The sequence below is a fragment of the Phymastichus coffea genome, unplaced genomic scaffold (genome assembly GCF_024137745.1).
Source record: "Phymastichus coffea isolate CEN01 unplaced genomic scaffold, Cenicafe_Pcof_1.1 PCOF00003, whole genome shotgun sequence".
NCBI classification, from domain to species: Eukaryota; Metazoa; Arthropoda; class Insecta; order Hymenoptera; family Eulophidae; genus Phymastichus; species Phymastichus coffea.
Genome location: NW_026706814.1, coordinates 1,330,029 through 1,342,650, shown reverse-complemented (window position 1 = coordinate 1,342,650; position 12,622 = coordinate 1,330,029). Strand labels below are relative to the sequence as shown.

General features: G+C 34.3%; 1 protein-coding gene across 1 annotated transcript in view; it reads right to left on the bottom strand.

Moving 5' to 3' along the window:
- Nucleotides 1-12,622, bottom strand: part of LOC131665443 (ubiquitin carboxyl-terminal hydrolase 7) — a 957,589-nt gene that overhangs the window by 710,057 nt on the left and 234,910 nt on the right. The window contains exon 5 of the mRNA XM_058937325.1: nt 3,208-3,326. Coding sequence (XP_058793308.1) covers nt 3,208-3,326 — 119 coding nt within the window. The remainder of the gene's footprint in view (nt 1-3,207; nt 3,327-12,622) is intronic.

The window sequence follows — 12,622 nt, the reverse complement described above, 5'->3', positions numbered from 1 at the left end:
ATACACACAATAAAATCACATTCAAATCAAATCATATTCTGATCACAATCAAAATCAAATTACACTTAAACTTTAAAAAAACCGGAAAGAATAAACCACATAATTATGCTTATAACCAGCTATTTCAAACTCTTAACCTAATGAACACAATGATGTTACAAACACGTCTTAACTCTTATGAACACAATGGTATTCTTAACACCTAACACAATACCAATACAATGAACAAATTATATAACTTATCGCGCTTATAAATCTAACAGACATACAACACGCGTCACCCGGCACATGACCGCCATGACCACGAACCAACTCAGCCTACTTAAACTAAAAGAGAAAGTCGCCCGGCGAGGTCGCGCCTTAACGGTACTTTACCTGAACAATTTATGACGCCGACCGTTATTAGGGCAGGTAGCCGGGGCGAGTGCGCCTTACTACCTATCTGACTCTTACGATTACACGCTGTGCTATACCGCTGAAGAGAGAGAGAGAAAAATTAGTTTACGAGCCTTGACCTTCAATGTAGGAACGGAGGGCCTGGCTGCGCCCTGCGGAGGATGTTGCTGGCCGACGCTGGGTAACTCTTGCCGGCTAGCGTCCCGTGCAGTTGCTGAAATAAGGCACTTATCCTCTTTTTCTCTCGGTTCTTCTCGTTTCCTTGGCGGCGTGTGCGTTCGGCTGATCTTTTTGTTCTCAACTACAGTCTGCACCGCTGACCGACTAAACCGTGTGGATTGCTGATCGATTAACTACCGTCTGTGTCATTCGTTCGTTTCCGCGATTGACAGCTTCTTCCTCATTCTTTCTTTCCCCACTTGATCTACTTATTAGGTGGCGCGCGACCAATGCGTTAATTGGTTCGCGACGCGTACCTACCTAATCCTATGTGGGGCACGCACGCCCCTAACTCTCTCTCTCTCTCTTTTTAACACCTCTATACTTTGTCATCCACTTGACGACTTCGGGCCGGCTCGGCCTCGTTTGGCAATCTCCAACGGCTGAAACAAAGACCATGCATTAGGCGTGTTCTTAAATGCGCCTAACGCTGGTCACCGTGCCTTGCCGAGAGAGGGGGAATTGAGGAAAATACCGACGAGAACAAGCGCATCACTTGCTCTCGTCACACAACTAAGCGTATACGTATTTTCAAACAAGATCGAATTGTTATCCGCTACACTAATAGATACCCGGAAAGATTTAGCTAATGACATTGATCCGGTTGATGAATATGGTCAAAAGACTCAATGCCTAGAAATAAATATATTATTAAATGGCATAATTGCGCAAACATTCATTGACACTAGAAGCGAAGTAACTGCTATATCCAAAAAATTCTATAATGAAAATATCAAAAATTGAAAGCATGCCCAACTTTGCCACTCTGCGGAAAGTTTATCCAATCAGCCACTGGCAACAAATCAATAAGGTAAAGCTACAAGTCATGATACCAATGAAAATAAGCAATTCACTCAGCAATATAATATACATACTGGTTCCGAAATTAATAAGACATTACATAATCGGAATTGACATGCAAGAAAAACTAAATATGATTATTGATACCCAAATGAAACAATTAACGATTATAGTAGATGATATCACAGAAAAGCTACAGTATAACATAGACAACGAAATGAACGCTTCTATAAGCATACTCGAGTGTAATAAAGGCGAAAATGACCATTGTTTATTATACATCGAATCAAATCGGGTTATAGGCTAAAATGACCACAATATATCACGATACGATAAGAATTTTGATAGTCAAATTTACGTTGACACAAAATTCGAACTCCAGAATGAAGAAATCGAACAAAAAATTGATACGTGTCAAAAGTTAACGACAGGCCAATTAGATACATTAAAACTGTCAATTGTTAAATATAAATTGTTAAATATAAAAACGTGTTCGTAAAGAAACCTGGGTCAATCAACAAATATACACATGAATTGCGATTAAAAGATGATAAACCATTTTTCTCAAAATCATACCCTGTACCAATACACTATAGAAAACAGGCTGAGAAAGAAATAAGACAAATAATGAAATGAAGTATTATCAGGCCTTCCAAGAGCAATTACATCAGTCTAATGATTCTATAGTGCCAAAGAAGAATGGCAAAGTACGTTTATGTTTAGATGCTAGAAAATTAAATAATAGATTGCTCTATGATCATGAATTGCCACCATCAATTCATGAAATTTTATTAAAATGCACAAAAAACAATTTATGTCAAGCTTGAATTTAACCAGTAGCCAAAGAAAGCAAAATATATACAGCTTTCATGATATTACACGGGGTTTCCAAGTTTAATGTATCAGAATTTGAAAAAAAAAATACAAGTTCAGCTGCAAACGACCAAAACGAATAATAAATAATTGCGTGAAGCAATCTTCTGGAAACTTCAACGTAGTACTTGTTGTTGATTATCTGGTCTGTAGGAGCATATTCGTAATGCACAACGCCCTTATAATCGAAAAAAACAATCAATATTGACTTGATGTTGTTTTGACTTTGATGGGCTTTTTTCGGTCAAAGTTCGGATGGAAGCTTCCACTGCGAAGATTGTTGTTTTGTTTCAGGATCACAACCAAACTTTTACCGAGATTGAAGCAAAATTTTATACAAATTCGTTGTTCCGTTCGTTCTACCATTTTTAGCAATAAACGAATTGCGATAAATACAAAAAAATCGTTGTAAACAAATACACGTTGGGGGAACTAAGGCGTTTCATCGGTATTTCGGGCTCCTGGTGAGAAGGTTAGGATTTGCTGATGACATTCGTACCCCCCACAGGTCGCCTGAGTTTCTCCGCGTGAAAATATGAAAGTAGGTCGGATACTTTTAGGGACAGATCTCTTACATATTCCTAGAATTACTTTGGTTCTCATGCGTCGATCTTATTAGATTGAAGAGCGAGAAGGCTTTAATTCCACTTAATTGTTCAATTAATCTTAGACATTAACATATTGAAATTATTTACATTATTAGAAATCATTACAGTATTATATAATAGTATTACTGTGTATTTAAAAAGCAACCTGTATTGCCACATTTTATTTAATATAATTATAAATTATTAGTTACATTTATGCGATTATTATAATTTTTCAGTTTTTATAAGCCATACAACACATATTTCATCAAATAAATTAATTTACCATATGACTTAAAACATATCAAGTAATAATTATAAATATTCTTACTTCAAGAGTTATAGTATCTTCCTTTATGTAACCTTTATCGGGATCAAGAACATCTTGCCAAGTCATGAAATGACTAAACCCCCAATCATTTTCTTTACTGTAGAAAAGATGCTGAATTTCTGTAAAAAAAAAAGAAATATTTTGGTCAGTTCCTACGAAAATCTCATTACTCCAGAAAAATAAATTTAACGAAATATATATATAAACATATAGTTCTAAGAAGATCTTGAAAAATAATTTCTCCTTTCCATTGCTTTTTTCATGATATTGGTAATACAGCAAACAGAGAGAGAGAGAGAGAGAGAGAGAGAGAGAGAGAGAGAGAGAGAAAGAGAGAGAGAAAGAGAAAAAAATAAAATCAATATTTTATCAACATTATTAATTATTTATCACATTATAACAGGGCAGAATCAAATATCATTTATTACAAATGGTAATAACTCAAAATGTTAGGACCTATATATCATCGCACCAATTAATGTGCAGATCAATTAACATAATTATTTCAATCATACAAAGACAGTATACCTATTGGAGCAGACTTCTGTTTATTATATATATATAGGACGTTTTGTGTCAAACGGAACAATGATCTGCCTAAAATTCATGCTAATGGATGATCTTCAGCTTAAAATGTTTGTTAATAAACCATCTTTATAGGCTAATATGGGCTTTTTGATAAATTCAAAATGGCAGCTCAATCAGGAAAAATCAAGGTTTTGCAGATAAACGTTAGCAAAACAAAAGAAAAAAATGCCCAATTTAATCGGATTTAGGTGAAAAAAGTCTATTATTAGCATGCTTAAAAAGTTCAATAGGCAAGTTAGCGAAATCCAACATGGCGGATCCAAGATTGGAATCCAAGATATCTTGGAAGAGCACACACCAAGTTTCAGCCAAATCGGGCAATTACTTTGCGTTTTACATTCGTTTCGATCAAAGAAATCGAGTGGTTGTAAAAAAATGGACGAAAAAGAATTTCGTGTATTGATTAAACATTACTTTTTCAAAGGCAAAACGCCTCACGAGATTAAACAATTGAAATTTTCGGAGTGGCCATATGAGCACAAAAGACGCTGAACGTTCTGGACGCCCTGTTGAGGTTACCACTTCAAAAATCATTGATAAAATCCATGATATGATGATAGCTGACAGAAAAGTGGAGGTGCGTGAGATTGCTAGTACTATAGGCATCTCGAGCGAACGGGTACATAATATTTTGCACCAACATTTGGACATGAAAAAGCTATCCGCTAGATGGGTGCCGCAATTGCTCACGATTGACCAAAACGAGACAGTGTGAAGTGTTGCAAGAATGGTCTGCAGCTGTTCCAGCAAAATCCGCAAAACTTTAAGCCTCGTTTCATCACTGTAGATGAAACATGGATACATCACTACACTCGTAAGACCAAAAAACAGTCGAAAAAATGGGTTACGAAGGGGGAATCAGCTCCGAAATAGGCGAAGACAATTCCTTCGGCCGGGAAGGTTATGGCGACTGTCTTTTGGGATTCACAAGGAATAATCTTCATCGACTATCTGGAAAAGGGTAAAACCATTACAGGCGAATATTATTCATCGTTATTGGATCGTTTGAAAACCGAGTTGCTAGAGAAACGTCCACGATTGGCCCACAAAAAAGTCCTCTTCTACCACGACAATGCGCCAGCTCACGCCTCAGCAGTTGTGGCCGCAAAACTGATGGAAATAGGGTTCCAACTCGTTTCACATTCTCCCTATTCTCCAGATTTGGCTCCGTCGGACTACTATTTTTTCCCTAATATGAAAAAATGGCTGTCGCGGAAAAGATTTTATTCAAACGAGGAGGTGATTGCAGAAACGAATGCCTATTTTACAGACTTGGACAAATCCTATTATTTGGAAGGGATTAACAAACTAGAGCAGCGTTGGATGAAGTGTATAAGCCTAAAAGGAGAATATGTTGAAAAATAAAAAAGATTTATTAAAAAAAATCAAGCAGTTTTTATTTTTGCACGGATTTTCAAACGATCCTCGTAAATCTAAACTTTAACTTAAGATTTTGATAATTACACTCTTTAATTTATCTCAATTGCTACAGATTGGTTACAAATTTCATATTCAGGTTGTCAGAAATGGAAACTCTAAACTGGCGACTCGAATCGACCTAAAAATTTTGTTGAAACAGAGAAAAATAATAAAATTCAGGGGGAATTAGTCTCGGATGAATATATTAATGATTAACTAATCATTAAATGTTTGTTTTTGTTCCATACCCTGATTTTGATTTCATAAGATCATCATGGCGGATCTAAGATAGTGCCTTAAACTCAAAAATCTTTGAGAATGAAGTAAATCAAGATTGACTTTAGATTTTGACATTTTCTTTCCTTATATTAAAGTCAAAAGCTAAAATACTATCACACATTTTACCCATAGATTTTCATAAAAATTATAAATGGCAAGTCCAATAATATCCAAAATGTTGTAACGGTCCTATTTATGAGCTATTTATTAAATCACTGAATGACTGCAACTAGTCTAACGTATCTATCTGTTTAGTCAAAACAATACATTAAGCGGCGCTACCTCACTGTTTACGCGACTGTATACAAATAAGAGTCGAATCAAAATAAACAGCGTGACGTCACAAAATAATAGACATAGATATAATGATTCATGATATTAAGAAAAATATGTTAATTATAGATAATTTTAATATAACAAAGTATTGATTATATACATTTTAGCATGTAGATTAATAATATTATAACAAAATTCTCATTCAATTATTAAATAATAATGAATATCAATATGCAAAAGTTGATTTATTTATTAACATATGAAATATTAGAAAAATATAAATAATTAATATGCAAAGTGAACAAACATAGAACATGAGTAAGAATTGGTTTCATTAATAACAGCTAAATAATAACTGTTATTAGTAAATAAACAATTAATAATAAGCTACATATAGAACGAAAATATTAAGTTTATACTTGATAATGATAACTTTATAATTTAGAAATGTTATATAATTAATCTAATAATTGCATATTAAGATTAGAAAAAAAACCGTTACAAATATGAAAAATTAGTCATAATTCAAATGTTATTAATTAATTTAAATAATTAATTTTGGAGAATACTTCCAAAATTAATCAACTATAAAGTTATATAAAAATTTAATAATTTTCTATTGTAAATAATGTAATATCACGTTAATTAACTTTATTAGTTAATAGCTTTTGACGACACTATTAGCGATAATTGTATATTGTATAAAATCAACAAATAACAAATTCTGTAAAGTTTACATGTGTTAAAAACTTAATATTAATGATTATTTACTTGTAAATTAAGAAAACTCATTTCTCCAAATTCGCGAATGTCTCTCGAATTTTCGATGAAATCTCTCCTGCAATAATAAGCGGGAAAATCTATGTATAAATAGGCACCTTTGCACAGGCTAGCATTCACTTCTAGCCTTGCAAGGTGAGCGCATGAGTCTGAATAAACTTGGATTAATACCTAAGTTCTTTCTCTCATTGTGATTTACTAAGCAAGACTAACCTTTCCTTATAATTTGAGCTCGACTTATAGAACATCTCGCGCTATAAGAAACTTGGGCCGAATTATATCCTATCAAAGAAAGACTTTAGCTCTGCTTATGGGACAACTCGCACCATAAGAAACCAGGGCATTGTCTGACTTTCCTCGAAACATTATACCTATTTATGTATATTCGAATTACTTACATTTGATTTACTTATTTATTTGATTAACAATTAGAGTAAAATCATTGGAAACAAATTCTTACTCATTTGCTATATTACGAGAGTTCGAATTATTTTATTTAAAAGTGATACAAACATCACAATGTTATTAAAACGGTGTGGAATTTAAATTTGTTTCTCCATAATCCTTTCTTTCTCCATAATAAAGAGTGTAAATATCAAAATCTTGAGTTACAGTTTCGATTTATACAAATTTTTGGCGATTTTTGGGTTTTTAGACGCAATCTTGAATCCGGCATGTTAAATTTCGCTAACTTGCCTATTCAACTTTTTAAGCATGCTAATAACAGACTTTTTTCACCTTAATCTTTTTCTTTTGTTATGCTAACGTTTCTCTGCAAAACCTTGATTTTTCCTGATTTTCGGAAGCCATATTTTATTAACAAACATTTTAAGCTCAAGATCATTAAAATCTATAAGCATGAATTTTGGGCAGAGCATTGTTCCGCTTGATATAGAACATCCTCTGTGTGTGTGTGTGTGTGTGTGTGTGTGTGTGTGTGTGTGTGTGTGTGTGTGTGTGTGTGTGTGTGTCTAATAATCTAATAGTAACAACATTTACTTATTGTCTTAATACGCAAATTATATCATTGATAATTTTTAAATTGGTGATAGTAGAATATAAGTATTGTTTTTTTGATTATTAGGTTAGACGAGTAACTATAATATAAAGTATTTTATATAAACATAAAGTTTCTTGCAAGCAATAGCTTTGACTGTAACATCAAATCAAAACACTAAGATATTAAACGATGTAAAAAAAATTAGATAAAGTAAGTTAAAATTTTATTATTTCATTATGCTTTCCTTTAATTGCCATCATCCAATAATCATACAATAATATTGGTGTTTAATTAATTTAATATTTAATAACACAGCCCGACGTGAACTTGCTCATTAGATAAGACTAGTTATTTCCGGTAGATTTTGGGTCGCTGAATTCAAATCTAACCTTAGAATTACTCTATCACATCAAGTCATTTAAATATCCTAACCTAAAAGTGCAAAAAATGCTGTTTTTTGCTGTTTTGAGGTACAATAACATCTTGGATAATTTTTTTTTCTGAAAACTGAGTATACTATCTCAAAGGAGCCCTCTAAAACCCTTTTCTAAGTTTGGAATATCTTTTTTTCTGTGCAAGATATCGTCATTTGAAGTTTACTGATATAGCAATTTTGTTAAAGACTGAAAATAAAGTGAGTCATTTAAAAAATCGATGTAATATATGTCATTGTCATTTGGATCACCGAATCGATACTTATTTAAAAGAAACCGCACCATAACCTCAAAATCCTATTACGGACCCCCATGAGACGTTTTTTTTTACAGATATATAGATAGTGTAGATGATTGAAATAGTATTTTTTATAGGACAAAACATTAATGGACACCTTTAAATATCTAACCTATATCGACTGATACCATAGGCATTTGAGCTGACGTCGGTTCAACGATGAACACTTTAACCTAAAGCGGTGTAAGAGACTCTTACAACCCAATTTCTTTGGCCCATGAGCCCGGTAACCTGCTGGTTTTCAACCTTTGACCTTGTCATTTCGATCTGCAAAATAAAAGATTGATACAGATTAGTATACAAATGTTGGTCCGCCACAAAATCTTGATGCTAATTTGAAAACTTGCTTGATTTGAAAACTATGAAACGCATCATTCGGTCGGACGTTGAAACTGTTTCAGACACTATCACAGCGTATTTAAAAAGTATTCTCAACGCCATGATGGAAATAAATAAAGTAGAATAATCAATTCGAAAATCGTTGGTTGATTAACCTTTAAGCTGCGGAGAATTTTAGTATAAATTGACCTCTCAGAATATATAAAATGTATATATAATATCACTGGATATCTCAGATAGAGTTGCTGACCTGACTGCTGGTCCATATATCGACCAGCCCCGCAGACAATGTAAAGTACAATGTAAAAAAATTTGTCTCTTTTCTTATGAAGATTTGAGAAGGTACGAGGTGTGTTCAAAAAATACCCGGAATTTTTAAATTTCGCGGGTCTGGAGAGTCCGATTGTCAAAATTTTTTTTTATTGTGTTGGTATACATGCCTCTGAAGTATGATAAAATTTTCAGCTATATTCACTGTTTACTTTGTCTGCGGTAGTCGCTAAGGTTTGACGTGTTTTTATGAGTTCGGCGATTTTCGTTTTTTAAAAGAAATGGATCAAAGGATTTGTATTAAATTTTGCGTAAAAAATGAAATAAATGTAACAAAGTGTGTGAAATGATACAAAAAGCCTATGGTAAGTTTGCTATGAAAAGAACAAGTGTTTACGAGTGGTATAAGCGTTTCCAAGATGGCCGCGAAGACGTTGAAGATGACGAACGCTCCGGTCGACCCGGCACGTCAACAATCGATGAAAATGTGAAAAAAGTGGAAAAAACGGTTCTGAATGATCGCCGAATCACAATTAGAGAAGTTGCTGATGAAGTTGGCATATCAATTGGCTCATGTCATAACATTTTTTCAAATGTTTTGGGCAAGAAACTGGTGGCAGAAAAATTCATTCCAAAACTGCTGAACTTTGACCAAAAAAACCATCGACTGAATATCGCTCAGGAGCTGTTAAACGACGTCAACGACGATCCAAGTTTGCTTCAAAGGGTCATAACTGGTGATGAAACATGGGTGTAAGGTTATGATGTCGAAACCAAAGTACAATCGTCCACCTGGAAGCATTCAACGTCACCAAGAGAGAAAAAAGCACGTCAAGTTCGATCAAATGTGAAGGTTTTGCTTACAGTTTTCTTTGACTGCAGGGGCGTGGTGCATCATGAGTTCTTATCACAAGGTCGTACGGTTAATAAGGAGTATTACCGTGAAGTTATGCGACGTTTGCGTGAAGCAATCCGAAAAAAACGCCTCGATTTATGAAAAAACAATTCATGGCTTTTGCATCACGATAACGCACCTGCTCACTCGTCGTTGCTTGTTTGTAATTTTTTGGCCGAAAACAATACCGTAGTCATGCCCCAACCTCCATATTCACCAGATATGGCTCCGTGAGACTTTTTCCTGTTCCCAAAGTTGAAGAGACCCATGAAAGGACGGCGTTTTTCCTCGATTGAAGAAATAAAGGCCGATTCGCTGAGAGTGCTCAAGGACATACCAAAAAGTGAATATCAAGAGTGCTTCGAAGATTGGAAAAAACGCTGGCATAAGTGTATTATATCTGGGGGGATTACTTTGAAGGGGACCACATTGATGTAAATGAATAAATAAATATTTTTTTGGAAAAACGATAATTCCGGGTACTTTTTGAACACACCTCGTATTTATATGTGATTTCACGCGTTGACTATGAAAAAAATAGTAACGAAATTCTCGCAGACACCCTTGACATTTATAATTACCATATAAAGATTAAATTTTTTTCCTACTATAAGTCAAGTTTTTAGACGGTTTTCGTATATAGTTAGATATACTGCAACGGTAGTCATTTTAATTAATCGAACCGTTCGCGATTCTGCTTCTCGCGCATTAGTTCGAACTATTGAGAGAGAGAGAGAGAGGGGGCGCGCGATCTTTTGAATAGGCAGTTTCGCCTCAGCTGTTCACGAGAGTTTACCGCCGTTTTGTGTTTTGCACTTTGTTTCGCAAAAAGTAAAGTTTTCTTTGGGTCAATTACGTGCGTGAGTGCAACGGCATTTTCGTGACAGATAATAGCAGCAGTACAGAAGCAGCAACAAAGATATATTGAGGCAGATCGAGGCTGCGCAGTTGATAATAGAGGGGCAGCGGCAGTTGAAATTTTTACAACAACAATTACGGCTGATCACCGTAATTGCACCGCATGGTAGGTGCACCTCCCGTCATATTAAGTGATACAAAATACTTTCGATATTTTGTATATTCGTGATAGTGTTATTTTTTTGTATTCGCGTCGAGCGTTAGTTCGCGGTAATATTCGAATCTTCTCTCTCTCTCTTTCTCACCGAACATAGTTAATTGTAAAATCCTATTCGCGTGCGTTTGTCTTTCGGCCCGACAAAGACTGTAGTGATTTTTATTAATTAAAGTCTGTTAAATTTATTTGCCGTTTTCGTTATTTAATTTTCCTAGTAACTTAAGTAATTGAAAAAGGCTTAGATTTTAATCTGATTACATCTTGGGGATTAAAAAGATTAGGAGTAAAGTCACTCACACTTACAACTCGTCGAGTGTCACATGACAGGTGACTTAAGGTGAGTTCAACTCCGTTTGATTGAAGACAACTAGGATAAATCATCTGACGGTAAGGCGAATACACGTACTATCATACGTGCTTAACGGAGCGGCGGTTTGCTCTGCATCGTGGGAATTGGTTCTTAAATAAATTTCTCATTTTTCAGATTTATCTCCCCCGTTACAGTACTGAATAGGTAAAAAATTATAAAAAAATTCCTGTTAATAATCCTGACCTCGAAAATTTCATAGGAAAACACTCTAAAATCTTCGATTCAACTAAAAATGAAATTTGACCTTGAGAATCAGTATTTCAAGGTTAAGAATGTTTTAAGAAATTTAATTAAGATATTTAATTTATTATGTATTCAGAACATCAATTTTGATCTAAGAACTTCAAATATTCTATGTATCTAGAGTGGTCCATATAGCAACAACCCCCGCAGCTAAAAGGTTAAGAACATTTATATTATTCCATGGGAATCTGGCAATTTACCATACGACGAACTAAAAAAAATAATGAGGAAAACTCTCTTTAGAAAAATATTTTTGTTAAAGTTCTCGAAAAAACAAATTAATTAGGATCTTTGCTAATCAATGCAATGTAAGTTTTCTTTCCTTTCATTTAGGTTATCCTTCACTTAAGAAACTATAAAAATAATCTTTTTATTCATGCAGCAAACACAATACCAAGTCGCCATCAAATCCACTATGTGTCGACAAGAACGCACTTGCTATCAACAAATGGATACTTTCTCGTCCAAAAAGCCAATTAAAGATGATTTATAATTATCTCAATTTTTTGCACAAGCAAACCATACATGGTTTTCCAAACAATTTTTGGCGCTGTAACCAAATCTGGCCTCAGAATTTCTTCTGTATGTCAGGAATTTAAGATATCCTAACCTAAAAATTTGAAAATGGCGATTTTGGCCTATATTTGAGATTATGTAGCACCAAGACATTCGCTATACACAAAAAACTACAAAAGACATCTTAAAGTAGCAGCCTAGTCCTTTCAAATGCCGTTGAGTTTACTCAAATATCTACTTTTTTCTTTGAGATATTGCATTTTAAAAATTATTTATTTCATGAATATTGTACTTGTCAGAACATACGGCTTTGAACGTTTCGACGTTGAATTTTGTGTCAAGCGACTTCAATCCACTACTATTTTACAATAAAATTAAGATATATATCATAGACAGGTTAACCCATCTTTAACGTAAATTACATCATCCCCACAAACCTTTACAACCCTTAAAAACCACCCCTACCAACCCCCAAACAGGCTAACCCACCTAACCCTTGGTAGAGCGAGTTGAATCAATTGCTTTTCTGTAATAAAATGAATATCTCATTGACATTATCTCTGACATACCCCTCCTCAGGTAGGTGGAGGTTTATAAGGGTTATAAGGGTTTGTGGACATGAGGTATATCAGA